At 37.9% G+C, this 23,921-nt stretch overlaps 1 protein-coding gene across 1 annotated transcript in view; it reads left to right on the top strand.

Annotated features, from left to right (window-relative positions):
* ehbp1 (EH domain binding protein 1) overlaps nucleotides 1–23,921 on the top strand; it is a 162,351-nt gene that overhangs the window by 59,697 nt on the left and 78,733 nt on the right. Inside the window, 4 exon segments of the mRNA XM_048191236.1 lie at nucleotides 838–930; nucleotides 1,660–1,785; nucleotides 2,188–2,464; nucleotides 5,989–6,220. Of these exon segments, the coding sequence (XP_048047193.1) occupies nucleotides 838–930; nucleotides 1,660–1,785; nucleotides 2,188–2,464; nucleotides 5,989–6,220 (728 nt within the window).

Consider the following 23,921-nt stretch of genomic DNA (forward strand, 5'->3'; position numbering starts at 1 on the left):
CGCATGCATGCCGCATGCATGACGAACACTTTGTAAAGATCCATTTTGAGGGTTATATTAGCTGTGTAAACTTTGTTAAGGCACTGTTTAAGGCACTGTTTAAGGCAAGCGCGAGCTCTGTGGGCGGAGAGCACGGGATTTAAAGGGGCCACAGCATAATGATGCTCCAAAATAGGCAGTTAAAAAAATTAATAAAAAAAAAATCTATGGGGTATTTTGAGCTGAAACTTCACAGACACATTCAGGGGACACCTTAGACTTATATTACATCTTTTAAAAACATAATCTAGGGCACCTTTAATTTTTCTTTTGTGGTTTAGTTTCTGTCTGTGTGTGCACATATGTGTGCATTTGCCTCTGCAAATGGAGACTTATTGTCCTTGTTTACATTGTTCTGTTTTTGGTCAAGTTTGTTTATTAGCTGCTTTTTTGTAGGTTTTCATACACATGTGTGATAAGGTCCATCCAACATATGTCCTATGAGTGTATGTTTGCATTTGCATGTGCATATGTCTATGTGTTTGTGTGTAAGATACTGTGATATAATCCAGCCCCCATCACCCCTCAAACTGTGGAGTCTTAACATTAAGCCCAAGTGCTTTTATCCCTGTATAAGTGTATGTATGGAGCTCCTATGGAAATGCTTGAGTTGTTTATTCATTGTATGGGTTTAGCAATCTCTTTGTTGCCATAGCAATGCCATCCGATCTGTTTTTAACAGTTTGTTAGAGCGAAGACACATTTCAGACTCTGTTCAGAGACACACACACTGTATGTATTGCATACCTCCGATTGCATTATACAGGTTTGAGTGAGTATATGTTGTGCTGTTTGCAGAAATTGTGAGGCAGCTGAATGCTCTCAGCTCAATAGATGGAGATCCAGATGACTGCCTAAAGCAAGCAAATAAACCTGCCTCCTCTTCTGAAGGTCTTTCAGCTTTCACCTTCTTTCATTCTTTTGTTCACACTCTATCTCTTTCTTTCTCCTTTTCTCCTTTTTTTCCCCATCCCTGTGGTTGTACTGTGTATTTGAGCATCTGTTAAGTTCATAAATATTTTTTCCCCCCACATGCTATATTTTTCTCCTTATTTAGCGTTCTTCATTTGTGATCTTGTGCCCTCGTTCCACTTTCTGCAGTTTGTAGTGAACCCAACTACCCACTGAAAAGCTTTGTTTCCGTGACCATGGAGTTGATGATCCTGGAACACATGTCTTTAAAGATGCCTCTGGTCATGTGGTTGAGCGCTCTGATGGCCTAATATGGGCCAGGGTGCCATGGTGGTGGAGTGAACAGAGACGTCACACCTTTCTTATCACCTCAGAGAGCACTTCACTCTCACACCCTGCACACACACTGTTTTTTGGCCAGCTGGCTCATGTTGGGAGTAATGATTCAGAATGAAACCCTACATCGGCTCTGGATCTGAAGGATCTTGGTGCGGTTCACTTCAAAGTGCAGATGTCAACAATTTATTTATTGGTTATTTTTTACCATAGTTTTGCTTTTTTTTTTTTTTTTTTTTAAAGGTTTCACCTGATAAGTCATCTGTTCTTCTCGTGGATTGATTTTTTTTTTTTTTTTTTTTTGGACTGATGAATGATGTTCTCTTTCCCTTTCTCTTCTGTTATCATTGTGGATGGATGTTGACGGTTTAGAGCTGATCAGTAAGTTGAACTTCCTGGATCAGGAGGACCAAGACCAGAGCAACATGAGCTCCAACCCCTTCGATGAACCTAATGACCCGGTTGACCTTAACCCTTTTGGTGACCCGGATGAGGATGGTAAGGATTGACCCTTGACCCTTTGTGTGACCCCTTTGCCCCTTTATCAACAGGGCAGGTTGTACTCATTAACAATGTGTGTTGATGTATTAAGTGAAAAGGGAATGTTTACTGCAGCTGGATTTTGGAAAATCATTAAGATAATATTTAATTATATAAATGCATTTGATACTAGGGATACTATCTTTACAACTGAACTGAATCAACAGCTGAACGTTGACACTATTTTCATTTTAGAGCTGCTGTACAAGCTGCTTTGAAACAATCTGTATTATATAAAGTGCTATATAAATAAAGTTGACTTGACTTGAAATTGAAGAAGTGACTTTTATAGTGCTGTAATCATGGGTTTAATTTAAATAATACAGGTGGGGATGTTTTGCATTGCTTGTGTATTTCTAGAACCATCTCCTGAGTCCCATGTGCGGCCCACTATCAAAGATCATGAGCCTGTGTATGATCAGGACACCTCTTATCCCTCAAACCCATTTGATGAGACTGACACAGACCAGGATCCTTCTCAATATGGGAACCCGTTTGACGAACCTGAACCCGAGCCTGACCCCCAGCCTAAAATATCTCCACCCAGAAGCAGCAAGAGGAAGAACGTCCGGCCAGTGGACATGAGCAAATACCTGTACGCCAACACAACTAGGACAGAGGAGGATGAGCTTGATGAGTAAGTCTAGGAATTCTGGGATACACTGTGGGACTATTTTAAGTGATTTTTTTTTTTTAATTGAGCAAAACATTTCGGTTCAGAAACACACAAAATTTGACCTCTGTTTGCTCTTCTATTGTTCATTAGTAGTACATGAGAGAGTGTGTGTGTGTGTGCATGTGTGTATGAGTGAAGGAGAAAAGCACTTGTCGGAAGAGAAGAAAGTGGTGAGCGAGTTCTTTCAGCAGGAACAAGGCGTCTGTTGTTCCCCACATTCTTTGGCCTTGTCTGTTCATCTCTGCATTTCTCTCGTCCCTCACTCACTCACAGTGCTCCAGCAGGGGCACGCGTTTCCAAACCTGACGTTATGTAGAGATAATGAGAGCAGAACGAAAAACTTTTTAGAACAACATTTATTTGAAATAGAAATCTTTTATAACAAGGGCTGTGGATTTAACATGTTAATTAGTTTAACTGACCCTTCACCGGGAGTTTGATTGACAAGCGATCTAACCAATCAGAACGCCGATTCCGCCATTTTGTCCAACAAAGCAGTCAGTAGTTAGAAGATTAACCTAGGTGGAGTTAAACTTGAAAAAATTGTGTGTATTGACGTCTTTCCGCATTTAAAACAACATTCATTCTCATGTTCATTCCTGTTTATTTGATACTATAAATGGACTAGTAGGAAGAGATGATCGGTTTACAAGCCTCTTGAGCTGATGCGCTACAGCAATCTGTCACGACCATGGTCACGACACATTAAAGAGCCACAAAACGGTTTTTATTGTTTGAATTTCTTAAAAAAAACTACACAGTTTGAAAGCTGGAACTTTGTTTAATATCATAAGTAACCTGCTTTGTCTTGTCTGTTGACGTGTTGTTAGTATCCTCTTTGCTCCGCAATGTATTTTTCACTGTGTGTGGCGTGACAGCGCCACGGCTTCTCGGACAAAGCAACAGTAACTAAGGGGGGCGGGTCTTTGCGAAGGGTCAATTACGGTAAAAAATAGCGTGTTAAAATTTTTACGCATTTAACGCACTTGCCTCGCCCCAGACCTATGCAGGTCATCTGACATTACATACAGTTGTTTGATGATTAATATGATGCAGGGCAACAACTCATTGTGCGATGAAGCCTAAAGAATGCAGTCATAAAGTCCCTACATTTCAAGATATGGGGGCAAAAATGCCCCTGTTTGAGTTTTTGTCTCATATTTAGATCATATACCACATGAGTAATAAGTGCAATATTACATGAGTGCTGTTTTTGTCCTATAGCCTATATAATGAGAGCAATTACAATTGTATATAATTTTATACAACAGTTCAGTTAATAAGAAGTTAATATTTGTTACTTTAGACACACTATTGTCTATTTTGTTCAGTTTTGCTAATGAAAATATAAAGACAAAGCAGAACTGTTCATCTCCACGCAATGCACAGCAGTGTTTCATGTCTGAATCCAGTGAAACCAATGATTCAGCGGACCATTCATAAAAGACTTGGACTTGAAGCAATGCTGCTCAGACCGATCAATGTATGACATCAAAGTACAGCAAGAGAGATTCAGAAGCAAACAGCCACCTCTTCGCTAATTGCGGTACTTTGATGTCATATACCGATTGGTCTGTGTAGCACCACTTCAAGTCCACAATCCTGAAGTGAAGAGAACCATTTAAGCTACATCACTACTGAATTAATCATTCGTTTGAATGAGTCGACTGAATGAATGAACGATTTCATCATTAAGACATTAACCGCCACCTACTGGAAGTTTGTTTCTTATTTAAAGGTGCTCTAAGCGATCCTGGGTGGAGTAACTTCCTGTTGACGTTCGAAGTGTTGTCAAACTAAACAGAGGCTAGCTAGACCCTCCCTCCTCCTCCTCCTCCTCCTCCTCCCCCTCCTCCCCCTCCGTGCTTCCTGAAACATTCATGAACGCGCATTTAAAATCATTCTTGTCGGTTATTGGCTGGAGCATGTTTATTATGATTCGTGGTCCAGGCTGCACCAGGTAGTTTTTGTTGCCATTTTCGGAGCTTGTGGCGACTACAGAGACCGCGTTTTTTTACAGTGTGTTCAGGGGACAGGCAGCTAGCGGATAGTGAGGAGATGTTTGCTGTATGTGACAAAAAATGTTTTGGCCTAAAAACCTGTGACATCGCTTAGAGCACCTTTAAAGTCTAATTTTAAATAATTTCATATTTCCATATTAATAAAAATAAAGGTATAGTTCAACCAAAAATGAAAATTCAGTCATCATTTACTCAACCTCATGGTCCAAAAGTTAATGTGTAAAAAATTCTATGTTGGATCGAATAAAATATTTCTTTCTGGAGCTACTTTTTGTAATGTCTATTTGATGCTTTACACAATAATGACTTCAAATGATCTTTTGGGAGTAGTTTCTCTGCCTAAATTGATGTGTGATTAAATTAGATTAGATTAATTAATCGCCACATCATGTAATCAATTAGATTACAAATTTGAATCGCTTGACAGCCCTATTTCTAATATTATAGTTGTCTTTACTGTCACTTTTAATGCATTATTGCTGAATAAAAGCATTGTCTTTCAAAAAATCTGACTGAAACTTTTGAACTATATGGTAAATATATTGAAAGACAAAATATGTTAAATATACCTGTATTGTGTGTATATCCTCAAATTTATTTATTTTTCTTAACAAAAAGAAGCTAGAATTTATATAGATAAATATTTATTTATATAATAAATATTAATATTTATATAAATATTTAAAATGATAATTTTTTTCCAATTTTGTTTGGTCACAGGATTGGCTTTAAAAGGTTATACTGTACTTGAGACATATATATATTTTTTATAACTGATCTGACTCTTATACCTTCTCTTTCTAATTTGCTTTCTATCTTTCTTTTTCTGTCTCTCGTCCTCTCTTTCACCTCCAGTTGTTTTGACTGCACTTTCCACTTCTTTCTTTTCTTAACTTGTTTGCATTTCTGTCAGCTCTTTCCTACCTCTTTTCTCACTCTCTCTTGCTCTCTCGCTCTCTGTCTTTGTCCATAAGCTTGGAAGCTTGGGATACTTTGTCTTTAACCTTGTCTTTCAGCTGAATACCTGCTCAGTCTTTTCTCTTCATTGTGTGTGTGTTCATGTATGTGTGTGTGTGTCTGTGATGAGTGATGGACCTTTACACAGCAGTGTGTATTGATGCCAGCGGACGTCTGTGTCCGCCTGTCAGTGAGCCCTCTGACGAGGCCACAGGTCAAAGTTCATAAGATGTGACCTCTGGAGCACCTGGTCCTTCTCGTAGTCAGCAGAGCGTTTTATTGGCTAATAATGTTCGCTGATGCCTCCTTTACCTGAAGACAACCACACATACATGTAACAGACAGACAAGTGGAAAGGTGCAGAAAATCTAAATATTTTAAACTAACAAATTTTAATTGGTAATTACATTTTGAGTGAACAAAAACACAGATATCCCATTTCTACTGTGATTCACCAATTTGCTTAAGCTTTATTGCTGATACCACAGTTTGTTCTCCCATTCTCAGATCAAACCCATTCTATGAGCCCAGATCCTCCAGTGCAGACAGCAACACCTCAGATATGAGCACCAAACGCCGGGCCCCTCAGCCTCCTATTGCTGGACCCAACCCTGCTGTGGCCCCTGGAGGCCTCACACCAAAGACTTTAGCTCCTGAAGGAACATCCACTCCACCTGCCCTGGCACCCTCAGCTGTCACAGCTGTGATAGGGAGAGAGTTGGCCTCATCCTCGCCTAAGGTAAGTTGTCCTCAACACATTATGACTTTATTTCCAATAGAGTTTGGCATGTTGTTGCGCTATCAATGTGATGCACTAATAAGCATGAAAAAAAAGTCAATCCAATAGTTAATTTTTTATTAGACTTAAATATTTTTTCTTTCGAATTTTGGTATTGAATGAAATGTAAATCAGTTTTTACTGAGCTTGTCACATTGCATTGTGATGAAATGCTGTCTAAGATTTTGACCAAAAGGGTAGTTCACAGACCAGTCTACCTTTCGGAAAAGGCTTTATTTAGGTAATGTGCCTATGATGCTGTCCAAGTAGGCAGCTCAGTAGGTTTTGGAACACAGCTGTACAGACTCCATTGATCTTTCTTTGGTAGATAAATACTAGCTTTCACTTTAAACTATATACTTTGCCTGTATTTTTGAATACTTTATACTTTTAATGAGGGCTGCCCCCGGCTAAAGATCTTTCTAGTCAACTATTAGTCATTCATTTAACCCATTGGTCAACTAATCGCACATTTATATTAACTGAGTTACTTTAATATATACTGAGGAGAATACTAAACCATAATGAGCGCTTAAAGGTGCTCTAAGTGATGTCACACGTTTTTAGGCCAAAACATTTTTTGTCACATACAGCAAACATCTCCTCACTATCCGCTAGCTGCCTGTCCCCTGAACACACTGTAAAAAAACGTGGTCTCTGTCGTCGCCACAAGCTCCAAAAACGTCATCAAAAACTACCAGGTGCAGCCTGGACCACGAAACATAATAAACATGCTCCAGCCAATAACCGACGAGAATGATTTTAAATGCGCGTTCATGACTGTTTCAGGAAGCACGGAGGGGAGGGTGAGGAGGAGGAGGAGGAGGAGGAGGGAGGGTCTAGCTAGCCTCTGTTTTGTTTGACAACACTTCGAACGTCAACAGGAAGTTACTCCACCCAGGATCACTTAGAGCACCTTTAATATATATATAGGCGTAACATAGCCTATTTTGCGCTCAAACGCACGCATAAAGCTTGCCGCAAAGCCCCCGGCAAAAGTAGCCTAATGATTATGAATATGTCAGGAAAAAATAGCAAGCAGACATTTTAATTATTTATTAATAAACTACTGTTTTGAGTCAGTGTCAGCTGCAAAGATGAAGTTGACGATGCTGACTTGTATAGTATAGTCAGGAGAGAGTATTTCTTTTCTATTTGAATTGGTTTGTTTAAAAGTAGACATTTCAAGCATTCTATAGATATATTTCTCATGTCTGTGAGGCAAGTAGCCTATATGCTAAGTTTCGGTTTATTTTTGTGATGCGCTCCAGTTCACGGAGACCGAGACGGCAGAAAGCGCATGCTGTTTGTTTTCTTTATTTTTACAAAGGCACAATATTTTCTTGTTATTGTGAGTTTACACAAATAAAAGTAAACCCTTTAGTTTCGAATGATGTAATACTCTAATCTGTATGACCAAAAATGATGGAATATATATAGCTGATTCCGCTGTTATCAGAAAAAATGCAAGTGATCGCACCGGCGCCTCCATGTCACGCAGTAAGCGCGCTAATACTTCAGCTTCCACATTCCGCACAAACACTTGGATATGCGCCTAATAATAGCACACTTTTATCTAGGTTAATGTTAGAGCGAGCAGCCCTGTGAAGTTGCTACTACTTACAAGTTCAAATGATAAGCCATATTTGAGGTTGATGGATGATAGGTGAAGGTTTGTATTTCCTGTCTGACATACTGTAGTTAATCATTTTATTAATTAAATCTCAGTTATAGAAAACTGCCAGCGATGATGTCACTAATATTTGCATACTGTCTTGTGATTGTGAGTTGTGAAACATCCAGATCACATGTTTTTTGTTTTTTTTTTTTTGTTTTTTTTAATAGAAAGTAAATTGTAATTTGGGCATGTCATTTCCTTCAGGAAAAGGCAAATCTAGTTTTCATTTCGGTCACTCTGAAATAACTATATAATGTTATTAAATATTATATAGTTATTAAAAAAAGTATAATTCAGTCGCTCATTTTTTCGAACAGTTCCACATTTCTTGTTTTCCCCTTTCATTTTACTTTTTGACATCCAGGACCACTCACTCCATCCCTCTCGTCTGCTTTCTGTCCTCTTCCTGCACGCTTCACTCTGAGCATTTGAATACAGGCATGTATTAGCTGCTCTGTAGGATCGTTATATATGCATTATGATTCTCTTCACTCAATGCTTTAGTGAGTCTAATTAACTGGCTCTGCAGTCCTTCTCTGGCTGAGGGTGTGGGGCGTAGGGTGCAGGGGGCGAAAGGAAGCCCACCGAGTGTGAATGAGAGCAAGGCGTCGGGCCGCTGCAGAGGGGCTTATACATGGCCAGATTAAATCCCCACAGGCCGAGTGTTTTTATTTACGCCTGCGAGTGTGTGCGTTATAATGTAGTCCATATTTAATTATAGCGAGGGGTTTATCACAGCACAGCACTTGTGTGTGTGTCCGCGCCTGAGAAGTCCTGCCCAACTTAAACATTTAATTACCCAAATTCAGTGGCCTGTGAGGAAACACACACACACATAGATATCAGGAAAATAAAAACATCTCCTCAGGAAGTGGTCCAAGCTTCAGCTCATGGATACATGGGTCTGTGCTCCGAATTGTCCAGTGACTACACCGCTGGACTCACAGCAGATCTGTCCGACTAAAACCAGAGTGATTGGTCCGTCAGAATGATTCTCAATGTTCGGTTTTTTGATCAGAGATGTCACATATCCAGCAGAACCCCATTTATTCTGATCATGTGCTCCCTCGATCTCTATCCCACATGCACTTTGTATGGATTATGATTCCATTCTTTCAATGCGTGCGGAGGTTGTTTCCTCTGAGTGTGGTGTATGAGATGACCTTAGCATGAAAAAAAGTCAAATGGGATTAGCTAGAGACACACATCCAGAATAAAGATACGGGGAAGCCCAAAGGCCTTGTTTATGACTTTTCTATGTGTGTTTATGTGTTTGCTGGACGAACCCCCTTGCACACGCATAGACCTGAGGTGAGACAGAAGGTGCAGGTTGAAAAACAAATGAATAGGACACCGCGATAATCTCTGAAAACACAAAATAAATGGAAATGTTGAAACTATTGAAAGTAGTTTTTGGATTAAAGCAGCCCCGAAGACACACATTCACAGAGGGAATCTGGGGGCGCGCATGGTAATGTCATCATGGTCTTGTAAACACAATCTGCTATAGATTTTAATATTTTCAAAAGGATGCTCCCTTCAGTTCATCGTCATTCTGCTAACACGGCCTAATATTTGAGCTTTGCAAATCTCAAAATGAATATCTATTTTTTTTTCATACTGTACATTTGAATTGTTTTAAAGGCACAATATGTAATTTTTCGCTGCTAGAGGTCTCTTATTCAAAACAAAGGTGTTGCTTGATGTCTAAAATAAATGACTAAAATAAGTGGTTAGTTTAGCTTTTTATTTTTTATTTATTAAGACAATGTTTGGTTTTGTTTTTGCTGACAACTTGACATGATTTTGCCTTGTGTTAAAAGTGCATTCAGTAGTTCTTTAGCTAGCTGATTTTTTTTTCTCAAAAACAACCTATTTTTTAATGTTAAACTTTTTAAATTAGCACCAAACTACTGAATGCATCTTTTTAAGTTTGTATTTATTTGTATCCAGATTCATCTAGCTAACTTTTGTCTGCTAGCTACATGTAAAAGCGACAATAAGTTTAGTAATTTTCACATTTTATTTTCAGGGATGGAAAGATCTAGATAACTGTACTTAGCTCTCAAGAACTTTGATATATTAGCATTTGAGGATGCTGTTTTTGAAATGGGTTAAAGAATTAATCTGGACGTATCAAGGAAGAGTGGAATAGGATGTTTTGGGCTGCGAAAGTAGAAAGGGATGTTCTGATTCACTAGTACATCTTTTTCTCCTCCTTTTTTTATCTCTCTCGTTCCTCTGTCGTCGTTTGTCTTTTCCAGTGAAGCGATTTTACACCTCCCTGCTCACCCCTTTCTCCTCTCTGTCGTTTAACAGCAGTCTTCCACACAGGGACGCACTGATCTGCGGATTTTCATCAGTTCACGCTTCATAAATTATGGTCTGTATTTTAATATAAAGAAACGGCAAACGCAGTCACTGCAAAGCTCTTTAGATTTACATAAAGCCCTCCGGAGTGAGGCGGTACCGTCTTTAGGGCTAGTTCTCTCACAACCAAGACGAAAAACTCAAAGTTTTGACAAAGATGTTAGTAACTTTGTGTAGTCATGTTCACTTTCACTTGGGTTTTATTTTATCTGTCTTTTCCCTCAAAGAAACCGTGACTAAATAATTTAGCACAGTAACCTTCCATTTTCTCAGTTTTTATAAGTTTATGAAAAGGTTCTGAACTAGTAGAACTAATCACCAGACCAAATTAAATGATGGTATTCATGACCTGAGAGCCCACAGTGGGAGGGACAGGGCCAGGTTACACTTTCATTACACTTCTTTGTTTTCCACTCCCTCCGTCTGATTCAGACTGCAACATAGATAAATTGAAATTAAAGTGAATTAACATTATTTAATTGAGTTCGCAGATGGCAGTGGCATTTTTTAATTAGTTTGTGTGAACACTGGTGGGTTTTGACTCCACATGGTCATTTCATTGCTTCTGGTTCTTTTTCTCTGTAGTATCAGTTGTTTCAATGCTTCAAACCAGGATGAGAAGTTTAACAATAAGAAATTAAAGAGTGCTTTTAAAATTTTGCATATAATAATCATAACACACACACACATATATATGTATGTGTATATATATGTGTATATATATTGCGCGCCCAAGTTTGTTATTTTAAATGTTTTATTCATTTATACATATACATTTTCCACACGTTTTTAGACACGACATGTGAGCGGCCTCTAAATCAAACGTGGATGGCTTCATTATCTTGGGCGGTTAAAAAAGTATAAGGGGATAAAAACAATAAAAGCAAAAATGTGCCAGCAAATATACTTGGGCGGCCCGCCAAGGTAAAGTCTATGTGTGGGAAGCACTGGTATGTGCAACAGCAAAGAGCTTGTTTACATTTTAGACAAGTCAAGTTGCAAAACTGAACAGGACCACATGGAGATTCCAAAAAAAACCTAAACCAACCACCTTGACCTGCAGTCCACAGCAACACACACAGGACAAATCCAAACATTATCCTGAATGTTTGTGAAAACAATGTGAATGTACTGAAATTTGTCTGTGCATGAATACAATGTGCGATCAGTGCGTCGAGAGCACGCTCATACATGATTTGTTTGCACATCAATATAACAGACTCACGCGTACTTAATGTACGACTCCTGTAGGTCACCACAATTGTCTTTACTTTGATTGCAATCCTCATCCATCAAAACTTTCATAGCAAGAAGCTGGTTTACTTTATCCAGCTGAGAAACACAGTTTTCATCTCATCTGTCCATACAGCGGTGGGATGTTTCGACATTCCGTTCAGACAGGAACAGCACGATACGGGAGGGCTCAGATACAGATACAAGATACAATGACACAATATGACAGAGAGTTCATGTTTAAAAAGGGAAACAGATACTGGAATGAATAATTCTCTGTGCCATTTCTGATATAATCAGCATGGACTTTTAACATCATCTAACTGCGTGACGTAAATTACATTATGACAATTCCACATGCTTCCATAATTTTTTGCGTTAAATGTTTTAAAATATTGCAACGTGTTAAGGATTTTGAATTAATCGCATGCGTTAATGTTGACAGCTCTAATAGATATGTTTATTTGTGTATGTGTACTGTATATATAAATATATATAAACATATTATATAAATATTATAAATATATATATATATATATATATATATATATATATATATATATATATATATAATATTTTTATAATATTTATATAATATTTTTATATATAATATTAATACACACACACAAACCTGATTCCAAAAAAGTTGGGACACTGTACAAATTTTGAATAAAAACAGAATGCAATGATGTGGAAGTTTCAAATTTCAATATTTTATTCAGAATACAACATAGATGAAATATCAAATGTTTAAACTGAGAAAATGTATCATTTTAAGGGAAAAATAAGTTGATTTTAAATTTCATGGCATCAACACATCTCAAAAAAGTTGGGACAAGGCCATGTTTACCACTGTGTGGCATCCCCTCTTCTTTTTTATAACAGTCTGCAAACGTCTGGGGACTGAGGAGACAAGTTGCTCAAGTTTAGGAATAGCTATGTTGTCCCATTCTTGTCTAATACAGGCTTCTAGTTGCTCAACTGTCTTAGATCTTCTCTGTCACATCTTCCTCTTTATGATGCACCAAATGTTTTCTATGGGTGAAAGATCTTGACTGCAGGCTGGCCATTTCAGTACCCGGATCCTCCTCCTACGCAGCCATGATGTTGTAATTGATGCAGTATGTGGTCTAGCATTGTCATGTTGGAAAATGCAAGGTCTTCCCTGAAAGAGACGACGTCTGGATGGGAGCATATGTTGTTCTAGAACTTGGATATACCTTTCAGCATTGATGGTGCCTTTCCAGATGTTTAAGCTGCCCATGCCACACACACTCATGCAACCCCATACCATCAGAGATGCAGACTTCTGAACTGAGCGCTGATAACAACTTGGGTTGTCCTTGTCCTCTTTAGTCCGGATGACATGGCATCCCAGTTTTCCAAAAAGAACTTAAAATTTTGATTTGTCTGACCACAGAACAGTTTTCCACTTTGCCACAGTCCATTTTAAATGAGCCTTGGTCCAGAGAAAATGCCTGCGCTTCTGGATCATGTTTAGATATGGCTTCTTTTTTGACCTATAGAGTTTTAGCCACAACGGCGAATGGCACGGTGGATTGTGTTCACTGACAGTGTTTTCTGGAAGTATTCCTGAGCCCATGTTGTGATTTCCATTACAGTAGCATTCCTGTATGTGATGCAGTTCCGTCTAAGGGTCCGAAGATCACGGGCATCCAGTATGGTTTTCCGACCTTGACCCTTACGCACAGAGATTGTTCCAGATTCTCTGAATCTTTGGATGATATTATGCACTGTAGATGATGATAACTTCAAACTCTTTGCAATTTTTCTCTGAGAAACTCCTTTCTGATATTGCTTCACTATTTTTCACCGCAGCATTGGGGGAATTGGTGATCCTCTGCCCATCTTGACTTCTGAGAGACCCTGCCACTCTGAGAGGCTCTTTTTATACCCAATCATGTTGCCAATTGACCTAATAAGTTGCAAATTGGTCCTCCAGCTGTTCCTTATATCTACATTTAACTTTTCCGGCCTCTTATTGCTACCTGTCCCAACTTTTTTGGAATGTGTAGCTCTCATGAAATCCAAAATGAGCCAATATTTGGCATGACATTTCAAAATGTCTCACTTTCAACATTTGATATGTTATCTATATTTTATTGTGAATAAAATATAAGTTTATGAGATTTGTGAATTAGTGCATTCCTTTTTTATTCACAATTTGGACAGTGTCCCAACTTTTTTGGAATCGGGTTTGTGTGTGTGTGTGTGTGTGTGTGTGTGTATGTATATGTATGCTGGCAAAATGAGTTGCAATGAGCAAATTTTCAAAAATGAGTTATTGTTTTCTCAATTAAATAAAACTTCAAAATGTTATATAATATTTGTTGGAATCCGACAAAAAATTACTACACCTTTTTGAAGTTGAGTCAGCAAAGTCAATTTTGAGAAAAATTTTCTGAAGGTTCCAAAACAAAATCACCTAGCTGCCATACCTTAAAATCCCTTTAAATAACACCTAATTTGGCACAAACCAAGTCAAAACCAATATTTATAGGAAAAAAAAAATATATTCAACATTTTTTTCCATGATTCCACAATTGTTTGATTAACATTAATGAAACAGACAGCCTACCTATATTAAGACCTACAGTACCGCATGGATCTACTATGTTACACATCAGACGTTTTTCCCCAACAGTTAACCAAACGTTCACTTAAGACATAACAGATAATATTTGCATGAATACTCACCAATACAGATTTTTTTGAAATACTTTAATTCTGTGTATATCGGGATTGCGTGCTGTCTGAGGCGTCTTTGTGCGCGCACATCAGATCTGTCAGTCAATGTGAGTCAGATCATTTTGTTTACATCAACATGAGTTTGAAAATCACATTTCATTTGTTCAGACTCATACTATCAAAATTCGCTATGAATATTCAACAAAGTTGGAATACTGTGCTTTAAAACAAAAGTTGTGCTGAGAGGAAGCGCTAGAAGCAGGCAGAGAAAACTGCATTTTTCATGGTCAAAGGAAAGGTACTCCCCTCAGAAAACGTACAAATAAAGATATTTTTAGATGTTTAATTGCTTTTTGGAGCATTGGGATTGCTAGACGAGGGCTTAATGAACTCATTTTTGTGAAAACCTCAATTTTGACCAAAATTGACATTTTTCACTTGTTTTTGCCTGTATCTCGAAATTAGCCTGTGCGCATTTTGTGATTCACAACTCATTTTGCCAGCACAGGTCACACACACACACACACATATACCATATATATCCTCTATCTTGACTGTAAATGACACATTTCAAAAAGGCAGCTTCGACTTACAAAAAACCCTGTCAAGTTTTTTTATGCTCCCTATTTCACCCTGGTCCAGTTACCCCCCTCTGAACCCTGGGCCAAGTCCGAGGGAGCATGGTTAAGCCCAGCTCGGGGCCTGGTTCCGCTCCTGAACATGGACCGCCCATCCCCTCAGAGAACTGTGGAGAGGCCACGAAACCCCTACTGACAGAGGGGCAGTAAGACCCCAATAGTGCCCTCATAATCTGTGAAACTCTACCAGAATAATCTCCCTCAGCCGTCCCTCTACCGCTGAGTGATGCAGGACAGAACCTGAGAATCTGAGACTCTTTAAGACCTTAAGGCCTTAGGACAGAGAGAGAGAGAGAGAAAGTCTTAGAGCTTTTATCTGTAAAATCACTCCATTTGATGAAAATATAAATAAAGTGAGGGCTATTTGGGCAGAGAAGGAGAGAGAGAAAGCATCCTCCTCAACATGTCTGTGAAAGATGTTTGTGCTCTAAGAATGTCACAAGCATCAGTGTACTGGCTTTACCTCAGGGAAACTTTGTCCAGGTGTGTGTTTTGGCTCAATGTGCCTATCCTGATCAGATTCTAGGCAAACGTAGAACTTGTTTCCCATCCAAAAGGTTTTGGATGGACCTCATTTACCTCTTAAACGGCTTCTGCATCCCCATCATCGGATCTGTAGCAGTTCACAGCACGGCAGTTAGCATTTCACTACTTAGAGGGTCCTCGAGCCGTCGGGGCAGGTGTGTGTGAATGTTTTGAGCCTGTTACTGTAATACCACTATCATTATCCTCCTCTCCTGCGTGTGTGTATGTGTGTGAGCTCAGTTCATGAGTTAAGCACTTGAAGAGCTCTCCAATACCCACGTTGACTTGCTACACACAGGCTACAAAGCTCTCAGTAATCTTCCTGTTGTAAGTCCTTAGTTTTATCTGCCAGGGATTACACTTCTGGCTTCAGAGAAAGAGAGAGGGAGCACGAGAGGGAGAGAATGAGAAAAAAGGCTGCGAAGAAATGAAAACAAATCTTTAGTGTAATCTCTAGAAAGAATACCTGTTTGAGTGGGGAAGTTGGCCGGCTGCAGATTGACCAAATCGCCTTATTCTGCATGTTTGATGTGAACGAGGCAGGTGTGTGTGTGTGTGTGCATTTGATGATTGTATGTGTATGGGAGTGAGTTTGTGTGTGTTCGTTTGTGTACACAAGGATCGAGAGTGTGTGTGTGCATGAGTGAGAGAGAGCTGATGAGGTCTGTGTGTGTGTGTGTGAGTGAGAGGTTTTAAGGCCGAGAGCAGTTTGAATGACATGGTGGAGATGGAGAGAGTAACTTTAGATTAATCTTCTCCTGGTCTCTCCTCTCCTGAAGGTGTGTGGCCTTAAACCCGTTTCAACTGGGAGAACCTTTTACCCACAGTCCTCTGTATACCACCAAGCTTTGATCAATAACGGCCCCTAATTATTACTGGCCCCCACTACCCCTCAACCTCTGCCTTTCAACTTCTAATATCCGACATGCTACACACACATATTATACCCCTTATTGAAATGAAGATGGAATGTGGACCTCTTAAAGGTATGATATTTGACTGTCATATTATTTTTGTATTTTTATTTCTTTAGTTGAGTTTATTTTTTAGTTATGTTAGTCATGGTTAGTTTAGCATCATAAGGCAGTTGTAAATGACAAGTTCCCACCTTTTCTCTGATCTGTAGGCTTAACCTGTTACTGTACCTTTAAGACTTTTATACATAAAATACCTCTGTTGTGATTGGCTGACCACGGCATACTGGCGAATTGTACACCGTGTAAATGAGGGTGGTTATACACTACACTGTAAAAAATTATTATACATTTTTTCTTTTGTCAAATCAACTTCAATACTTAATGTGGTTCAGATAACATAATGGCCATGTACACATTGCAGCTAAATTCGGTTGTCAGTACACACACAGTTCAGTAAAATACGGGAGTGACAACCACATTTACAGAAATTATATGCAGTGTGTACAGAACCGAACTGAACATCTAGTTGGTAATGTGGTTTTTAACGTTCAACGGAAATGTCTCTCTTCTGTATGCTCAGTGAATCACAAGTCTTGACTCATTCGTGTTGCCAGACCTTGCTAGAAAAATCAGCAAACAAGAATAAGCCCATAAACGCCATAAATACCGAAATAAATCCAGAACGTCGCTATGGTTTTCAAGCTGTCAATCATCGTATTTTTGAGATTGAGTCGTGTTCCGTACACACATGTAATGATAATTTAGGGGATTCACTCCCACATTTAAATGCGGTTGTCACCCCTGAAACTTACAGAAACTTATATTTCTGCTGATTAAACCAATCGTCTTCATTGTATTAACTCAATTTTTTTATTTCAATGAACTCAAAATTTTAAGGCAACCAGGTAACTTTACTTTTATTAAGTTAAACCAACAATTCTTTTTTACAGTGTACCATTCAAGAGTTTGGGGTCAATAAGAGTTAATACTTTTATTTAGCAAGGATGCATGAAGTTGATCAAAAGTGACATTGAATACTTTTTCATTGTTATGAAAGATTTTTTTTTTTCAAATAAATGCAGTTTTTTATATTCTTCAATGAATCCTAAAAATATTTATCACAATTTACACTAAAATATTAAGCTGCACACCTGTTTTAAACATTGATTATAATAATAGATGTTTCTTCAGCACCAAATCAGCATATTACAATGATTTCAGAAGGATCATGTGACACTGAAGACTGGAGTAATGATGCTGAAAATTCTACTTTGCCATCACAGGAATAAATTACATTTTAAAACATAAAATTATTACATTTTTGGTCAAATAAATGCAGCCTTGGTGAGCATAAGAGACTCCTTATAAAAAAGTTAAAAAAAAATTATATATATATATTAAAGACCCCAAACTTCTGAGTGATAGTGTATGTTAATGTATTCATGGTTCTGATATCAGTTCAGTGACTCATTCTGCATAAACCATTTTTTGCATACCTGAGTGGACTAAGGAGGTAGTTTTGAGTCACGAGTTACGAACATCATGCCTTAACCAGCTGTGATGTTTCCAGCATCAAGTAATTTGTATGTCCTCACTGAAACCAAAAATGCAGCACAGTAACAGATAATCAAAATGTGTTTTGTTTAATATTTATGCGGTGCCTGATTTTGGACCACTGAGTGGCAAAATGCAGCAGAATTAATAACCAAACGTTCTGTGTGTATGCATGTGTGTCCAACCTTCCCCATGTCTCTGGTGCATGATTTCAGTCTGTTTGTCCAGTGTTACTTTCTTATTGGACTCGTGGGATTGTGTGACTGAGTAATGCAGTGTTTCACAACCCATTTTGATTTACTTTATGTATCAGGCCCATGAATTACCCTTTTATCATATATATTATGGAGATCATTTAGCATTATCATTCATCTTAAAGGGATAGTTCACCTGAAATTGAAAATCGTGTCACCATTTACTCACCTCACTTTCTTTCTTCTGCGGAACACAAAATGAAAATTCTGTCATTAATTACTCACTCTCATGTCGTTCCACACCCGTAAGACTTTCGCTCATCTTCGGAACACAAATGAAGATATATTTAATGAAAACTGAGAGCTTTCTGTCCTTCCATAGACAGCTACACGACTACCACTTTGATGCTTCAAAAAGTTCATAAAGAGATTGTAAAACGAATCCATATGATTTAAGCAGTTTAGTCCAAATTTTCTGAAGAGACTCAGTTGCTATATATGATGAACAGATTGAATTTAGGCTTTTATTCACATATAAACATTCATCACACATCAGTTGTGGTAAACGGAAGCTCAAGCATGTTTGCTTGACACGTACGAGAACCAATGAGGTTCATTTTTGTGTGTTACAAAAGTCTTACGGGTTTGGTATGACATGAGGGTGAGTAATTCATGACAGAATTTTAATTTTGGGGTTAACTAACCCTTTTAAAGGAATAGTTCATCCAAAAATTAAAATGATCTCATAATTTACTCACCCTCAAGCCATCCTAGGTGTATATGACTTATTTCTTTCAGCCGAACACAATTGGAGTTAAATTATGTAATCGTGTCAGAGGTCACCCATCCACCCGAACTCAACTCTATTGTGATCACGTGTACGGCCTTTGCCAGAAGCCAGTGCTTATAGTTTATAAAGATTTATAAACTTCGCTTCAGAAGGCATTTTTTAACCCACTGGAGTTGTATAGATTACTTTTATGATGAATGGATGTACTTTTTGGAGCTTCAAAAACTAATCAATGCCATTCAATACAAAGCTTGAAACAGCCAGAATATTATTTTATATAACTACGATCGTGTTCGGCTGAAAGAAGAAAGTCATATACACTTACTGTAGGATGGCTTGAGGGAGAGTAAATTATGAGATCATTTTCATTCTTGAGTGAGCTATTCCTGTAACTGAACAGGTTGGTTATCATTGACTTCCACTATATGGACAAAACGACACATTCTTCAAAATATCTTCTTTTGTGTTCTACAGAGAAAAGTTATACAGGTTTGGGACAACATGAAGCAAAATATATACACACGAATTGATAAACTTGGCCACATTACACATTCATTTTTCTTTCCTTTTAAAGAAACTGGGAAAATACAAGGCATCAATCACTATTAATTATTTTAATTCATTATTATTATTTATTTTTTTTCCTGTTGTATAGGTTCAAAATCCTTTCAAGTACCCCCAAGTGTACATGTACCCATGGTTGCGAATCACTGCATTAAATGTGAAGTAAATCTGGCATTTGCCATGTAGAGAGCTTGATGTTTTGTTGTTGGTTATGTTTTTATGTCTTTCATTATCTTAAGTGTGCGTCTCGTCTCGTCTCATCTCTCATGCGTGATGCCGTTTGATGGCGTGAAAACATGCCACAGTAAAAGCCTTCCTTCCTGACTCCATCGATCCTGCTTCACACACCGGCCGACGTATTGACGTGGGCGTGTTTTGATCAAGGCCTCGTTCAGATAGGGGTGACTTTGTAATTATATTCTTTTTAATTGCTTTCACTTATCAGGGCTCTCATCTGCCAACGAGACCGTACCTCCGCGGACAACGATCTGACGGCAGAGCGGAGCGGAGCACACCTGATGTTTCCCTCTCTTCCTTTCCTCATCCCTCTCTCCCTCCTTCTTCTTTGCGCAGTATTACTGCCGCTCTGCTCTTAATGAGTTTCCGTGTGCATTGCGGATTCATTGATAAATGACAGCTTTATCAGAGCAGATCGCTGAACTTCGCCTCCTGTAATTTGTTTGTAGAGGAGTGTTGTCTAAAGCAGATTAGCGCTGTATAGATTTAGTTTTTCCTGCTCTACACACCCTCTCATCCCTGCTTTAACTAACAACGCTGCTTTAACACTAAAAAAATCTTTTATATGTTTGTTTGTTTTTTTCTCATGTCTAGATTCGCCTCAGTAAGTCACTTTTTTTTATAGGGTTTGTTTAGTGTGGCGGTAATTTGAAGGTTGTTGTTAAGTTCTGTGCGAACGCTTTGCCAGAAATGTTCGCATGTTGATGATGTTTAGAGTTACAGCGATTTGAGTCATTCAGTATGTTTCGTAAATGCCTGCCTCCCTCTATCAGAGAGCTAACCCTGTGCCAGTCGCCTTTTTTGCTTCTAAATACCGTTTTTTTTGTGTGTGCGTGAGGCTGCGCACGTGTGCAGGCCTCACTAGATAAAGCTCATTTACACAGTACTGAGTTTTGGGCTATGCCTCTCCGCCAGTGTTTTCACCGCCTCTAACGTTAGATTACACCACCTTACACATGTATAGCACACAAGCGCGTGCGGGAGATTTGCTCTCGATCGTATCCTCCCAAATTTTCTTATGTTCTAGCGAGGGCTGTTGTGTTTAAATTTTTAAAGCCGTGTAGCTTAGCATGGGAAACAGGCCCCGGAAATGTGATTTAGTCATGCTTGCATATTTTGTGTTTTTGTTCAAGGCCCAAAAAACTCCCCCTCAGCCTCAAGCTTAGGCAAATGAACTTAGCTTTCTGTAAGAAAACTTGGTAAGTTTGTAATTTGAAATGATGAAATTCATATGAAACTGTTGCTGTTTGCAAAAATCTAAAGAAGCGAAACATATTAATGTTTATTAAAGCTACAAAGTTATCTTTTTTTTTTTTTTTTGTGCAAAATTTGTACATTTCCGATCTGAAAGATCGTTTTGTTTTGACGACTTCTTTTATTGATCTTTGTCAGATATGACAATCTCTTCCACTTCAAAACGTCGCACATTGGAGAGGCCGCTGCTTTGTGATTTGAATTTCCATGCGGGCTTCAGTGTTTGCAGTTTTGAAATGAGACCATATCATTATAATAGTAATTTGATATTACTTTAATGTCTATAATATGAGTTCCCGTAGCATCATGTTCCGTACGAGTTCTCATTTTTATAATTGAGCTTTTGATGTGGTTCAAAGCAGTTCAACGAATCTTTCACAATTGAATATCCAAGGTAATTGGAAACAATAGTAAAGCTAGGTACGGAGACACGCATTTAAGGACAATTTAGTCATTAGATGCAAGGTGCAGTTGAATAATTGAGAAGCAGTTACATGAAGCAAACACAGTGCTACAAAACAATTAATGATAAATAATTAACACACCACTTGGCGAATCAAATGGTAAATCGGAACTGATTCTGTCAGACAGCTCTCTAAGATCATAAAACTATTCTGTGTGTGTATAAGAGAGTTTACTGACCTTGTGAATGTGTGTGCACAAACTCACACATGGCATAGATAGATGCTGCTGCAGGCATTTTAAGTGGATTACAACTTTTAAAGATTATATGTGTGATTGAAGCTACCACTGTTTTGGTGCCTTTTTTAGTGTGTGTGTGTCTATATATGTGTGTGATTGTGTCAGTTTAATGAAGTCTTTTCCCCCCTCATATTTCTGTTGCAATTCGCAGAATTAGTTTGGGCCCTAGAGGTCTATAGGTTAAAATGTTTAGTGTGACAACAGGGAAATTTAATTTTAAGAGCATATTAATGGAATGTACAATGAATGACAGCTTTGAGCATAAGACTGCCGTTCTGATCACATGACCTCTCCTAGTTCCTCCGCCAAACTCTTTTTCTCCATCTTCTCTCTCACCCTTCATCTTTCTTACTCTCATTCAACACAGATTAAGTTTTCCCCCTCCTCATCTCCTTTTACCTTCTCCTCCCTCCTCGCCCCTATCCTCCACAATGTGTCAGGTGTGTGTGTACGTTCGCTGCCATCATGAATAATGAATATCTTTTCTGTCTCCATCTTATTTTTGGCAGATGTTGAAATGCGGCATGATTTTTTTTTTTTTTTTTTACCGTTGTTTTTTTCCTCTCTTTTTGTGTGTGTGTGTGTTGGATAGCGATGAATACAGCTTCATTTTAATATGTTCTGTTTGTGGGAAGAAACGGCGCTGTAATCCTGTCCTCCAGCGCAGAAACACGCCGCTGCCAATCGTTTATTTTTCTCCTCCTATCCCCACACCCCCTCCCCCCGCGACCGCTGCTCAGGGCAAGACAGCGCAGCGTTTGATAAGTACACGCGCTCTATGTGACACCAGAAATCCCTGTCAGTGTTGTTTCAGTAGACACATGCAGTTTGGTAAGAACATGCACTGTGCTTTGAGCTTGTGAATGAAGGCAGAACTTTTACACAGTTTCCGCTGAACTGTTTTTTTGTTGTTGTTGTTCCAATTTGAAAGATAAAGCAATGCTGCATTATCTTAAATCACTATTTTGTGAATGCACTGACATAAAATGTTTTACTATTGTTTTTATTGATGTTATTGGGTTAAGCCATTAATGTTAAAGAACCCAGAATGGAATGATCATTTTGTTTTATTTTAGTCTGTAACATTTCTCATGTTTTGTTGTGGAAGAGTTTAGTGATTTACAGAAGCGTTTAGTAGTTTATCTGTGAACCATGTATTTTATAGTAAAACAGTTAAGGATTTAATATTTGAACAGTTTAGCAATTTACATTATTAGTTCACCCAAAAATGAAATTTCTGTCATTAATTACTCACCCATATGTCGTTCGAAACTCGTAAGACCTTCGTTCATCTTCGGAACACAAATTAAAATATTTATGATGAAATCCGAGAGGTTTTTTATCTCCCATAGAAAGCAACGCAATTACCACATTCAAGGTCCAGAAAAGTAGTAAAGACATTGTTAAAATAGTCCATGTGACTACAGTGGTTTTTGAAAGTTTACAATGATACAATACAGAAGTTTATCTTTAAAAAAAACAGTTCAGTTTATCTTTAAACAATCAGTAGTTTGTATTTTAACAGTTTACAATTGAACAGTTTAGCAGTTCACATTTAAAGAATTAAGCAGTTTTTTTAAAATCCATTTACATTAGTACACTGTAAAACCCGATAAGTTACGGTAACTTTGAAGAAACTTTGAAGATTGCCGTAAACCATTCAAGTTTTAAAACCAATAAGTATGAATACTGTAAACTCATATACATTGAGTTAAATTCACTTATATTTTAGTGTTGGTTTAGTCAATCATTAGAGTAAACTCGACTTAAAAATGTTACGTTTATTTTATTTATTCAGTTTGAATTCATGTAACAGATTTAACTAAGTCTTAACAACTACACTTTAAGCCCGAATAAGTTGGCAAAACTAAAAAAAAATGAAGGCAGTCAGTTTAGTTTATATTTAAACAATTCAGTAGTTTGAACTGTATGGTTTACAATTGAGCAGTTTAGCAGTTTACATTTAAAAAATTAAGCAGCTTTTGAAATGGTTTACAATAGTACAGTTCAGCAGTGTATATTTAAACAATGCTTATGAATAAGTTCAATAGTTTGTATCTTAAACATTTATTTATCAAATTTATTAAGTTTACAGTGAGTTGGCCATTGAATCAGTTTGCAGTGGAACAGTTCAGTTATTTAGAACAGTTTAGTTATTTATATTTGAACATTACAGTGTAACAGTTAAGCAGTTTACAGTGAATACTTTAGCAAATGTAGCATTTTAGCAGATTTTGGTTTTTATAATGGATCATATTGACAGTACAGGTAGTCACTCTATAATCAACCCACTTTTA

This window comes from Megalobrama amblycephala, linkage group LG5, assembly GCF_018812025.1.
Source record: "Megalobrama amblycephala isolate DHTTF-2021 linkage group LG5, ASM1881202v1, whole genome shotgun sequence".
NCBI lineage: Eukaryota > Metazoa > Chordata > Actinopteri > Cypriniformes > Xenocyprididae > Megalobrama > Megalobrama amblycephala.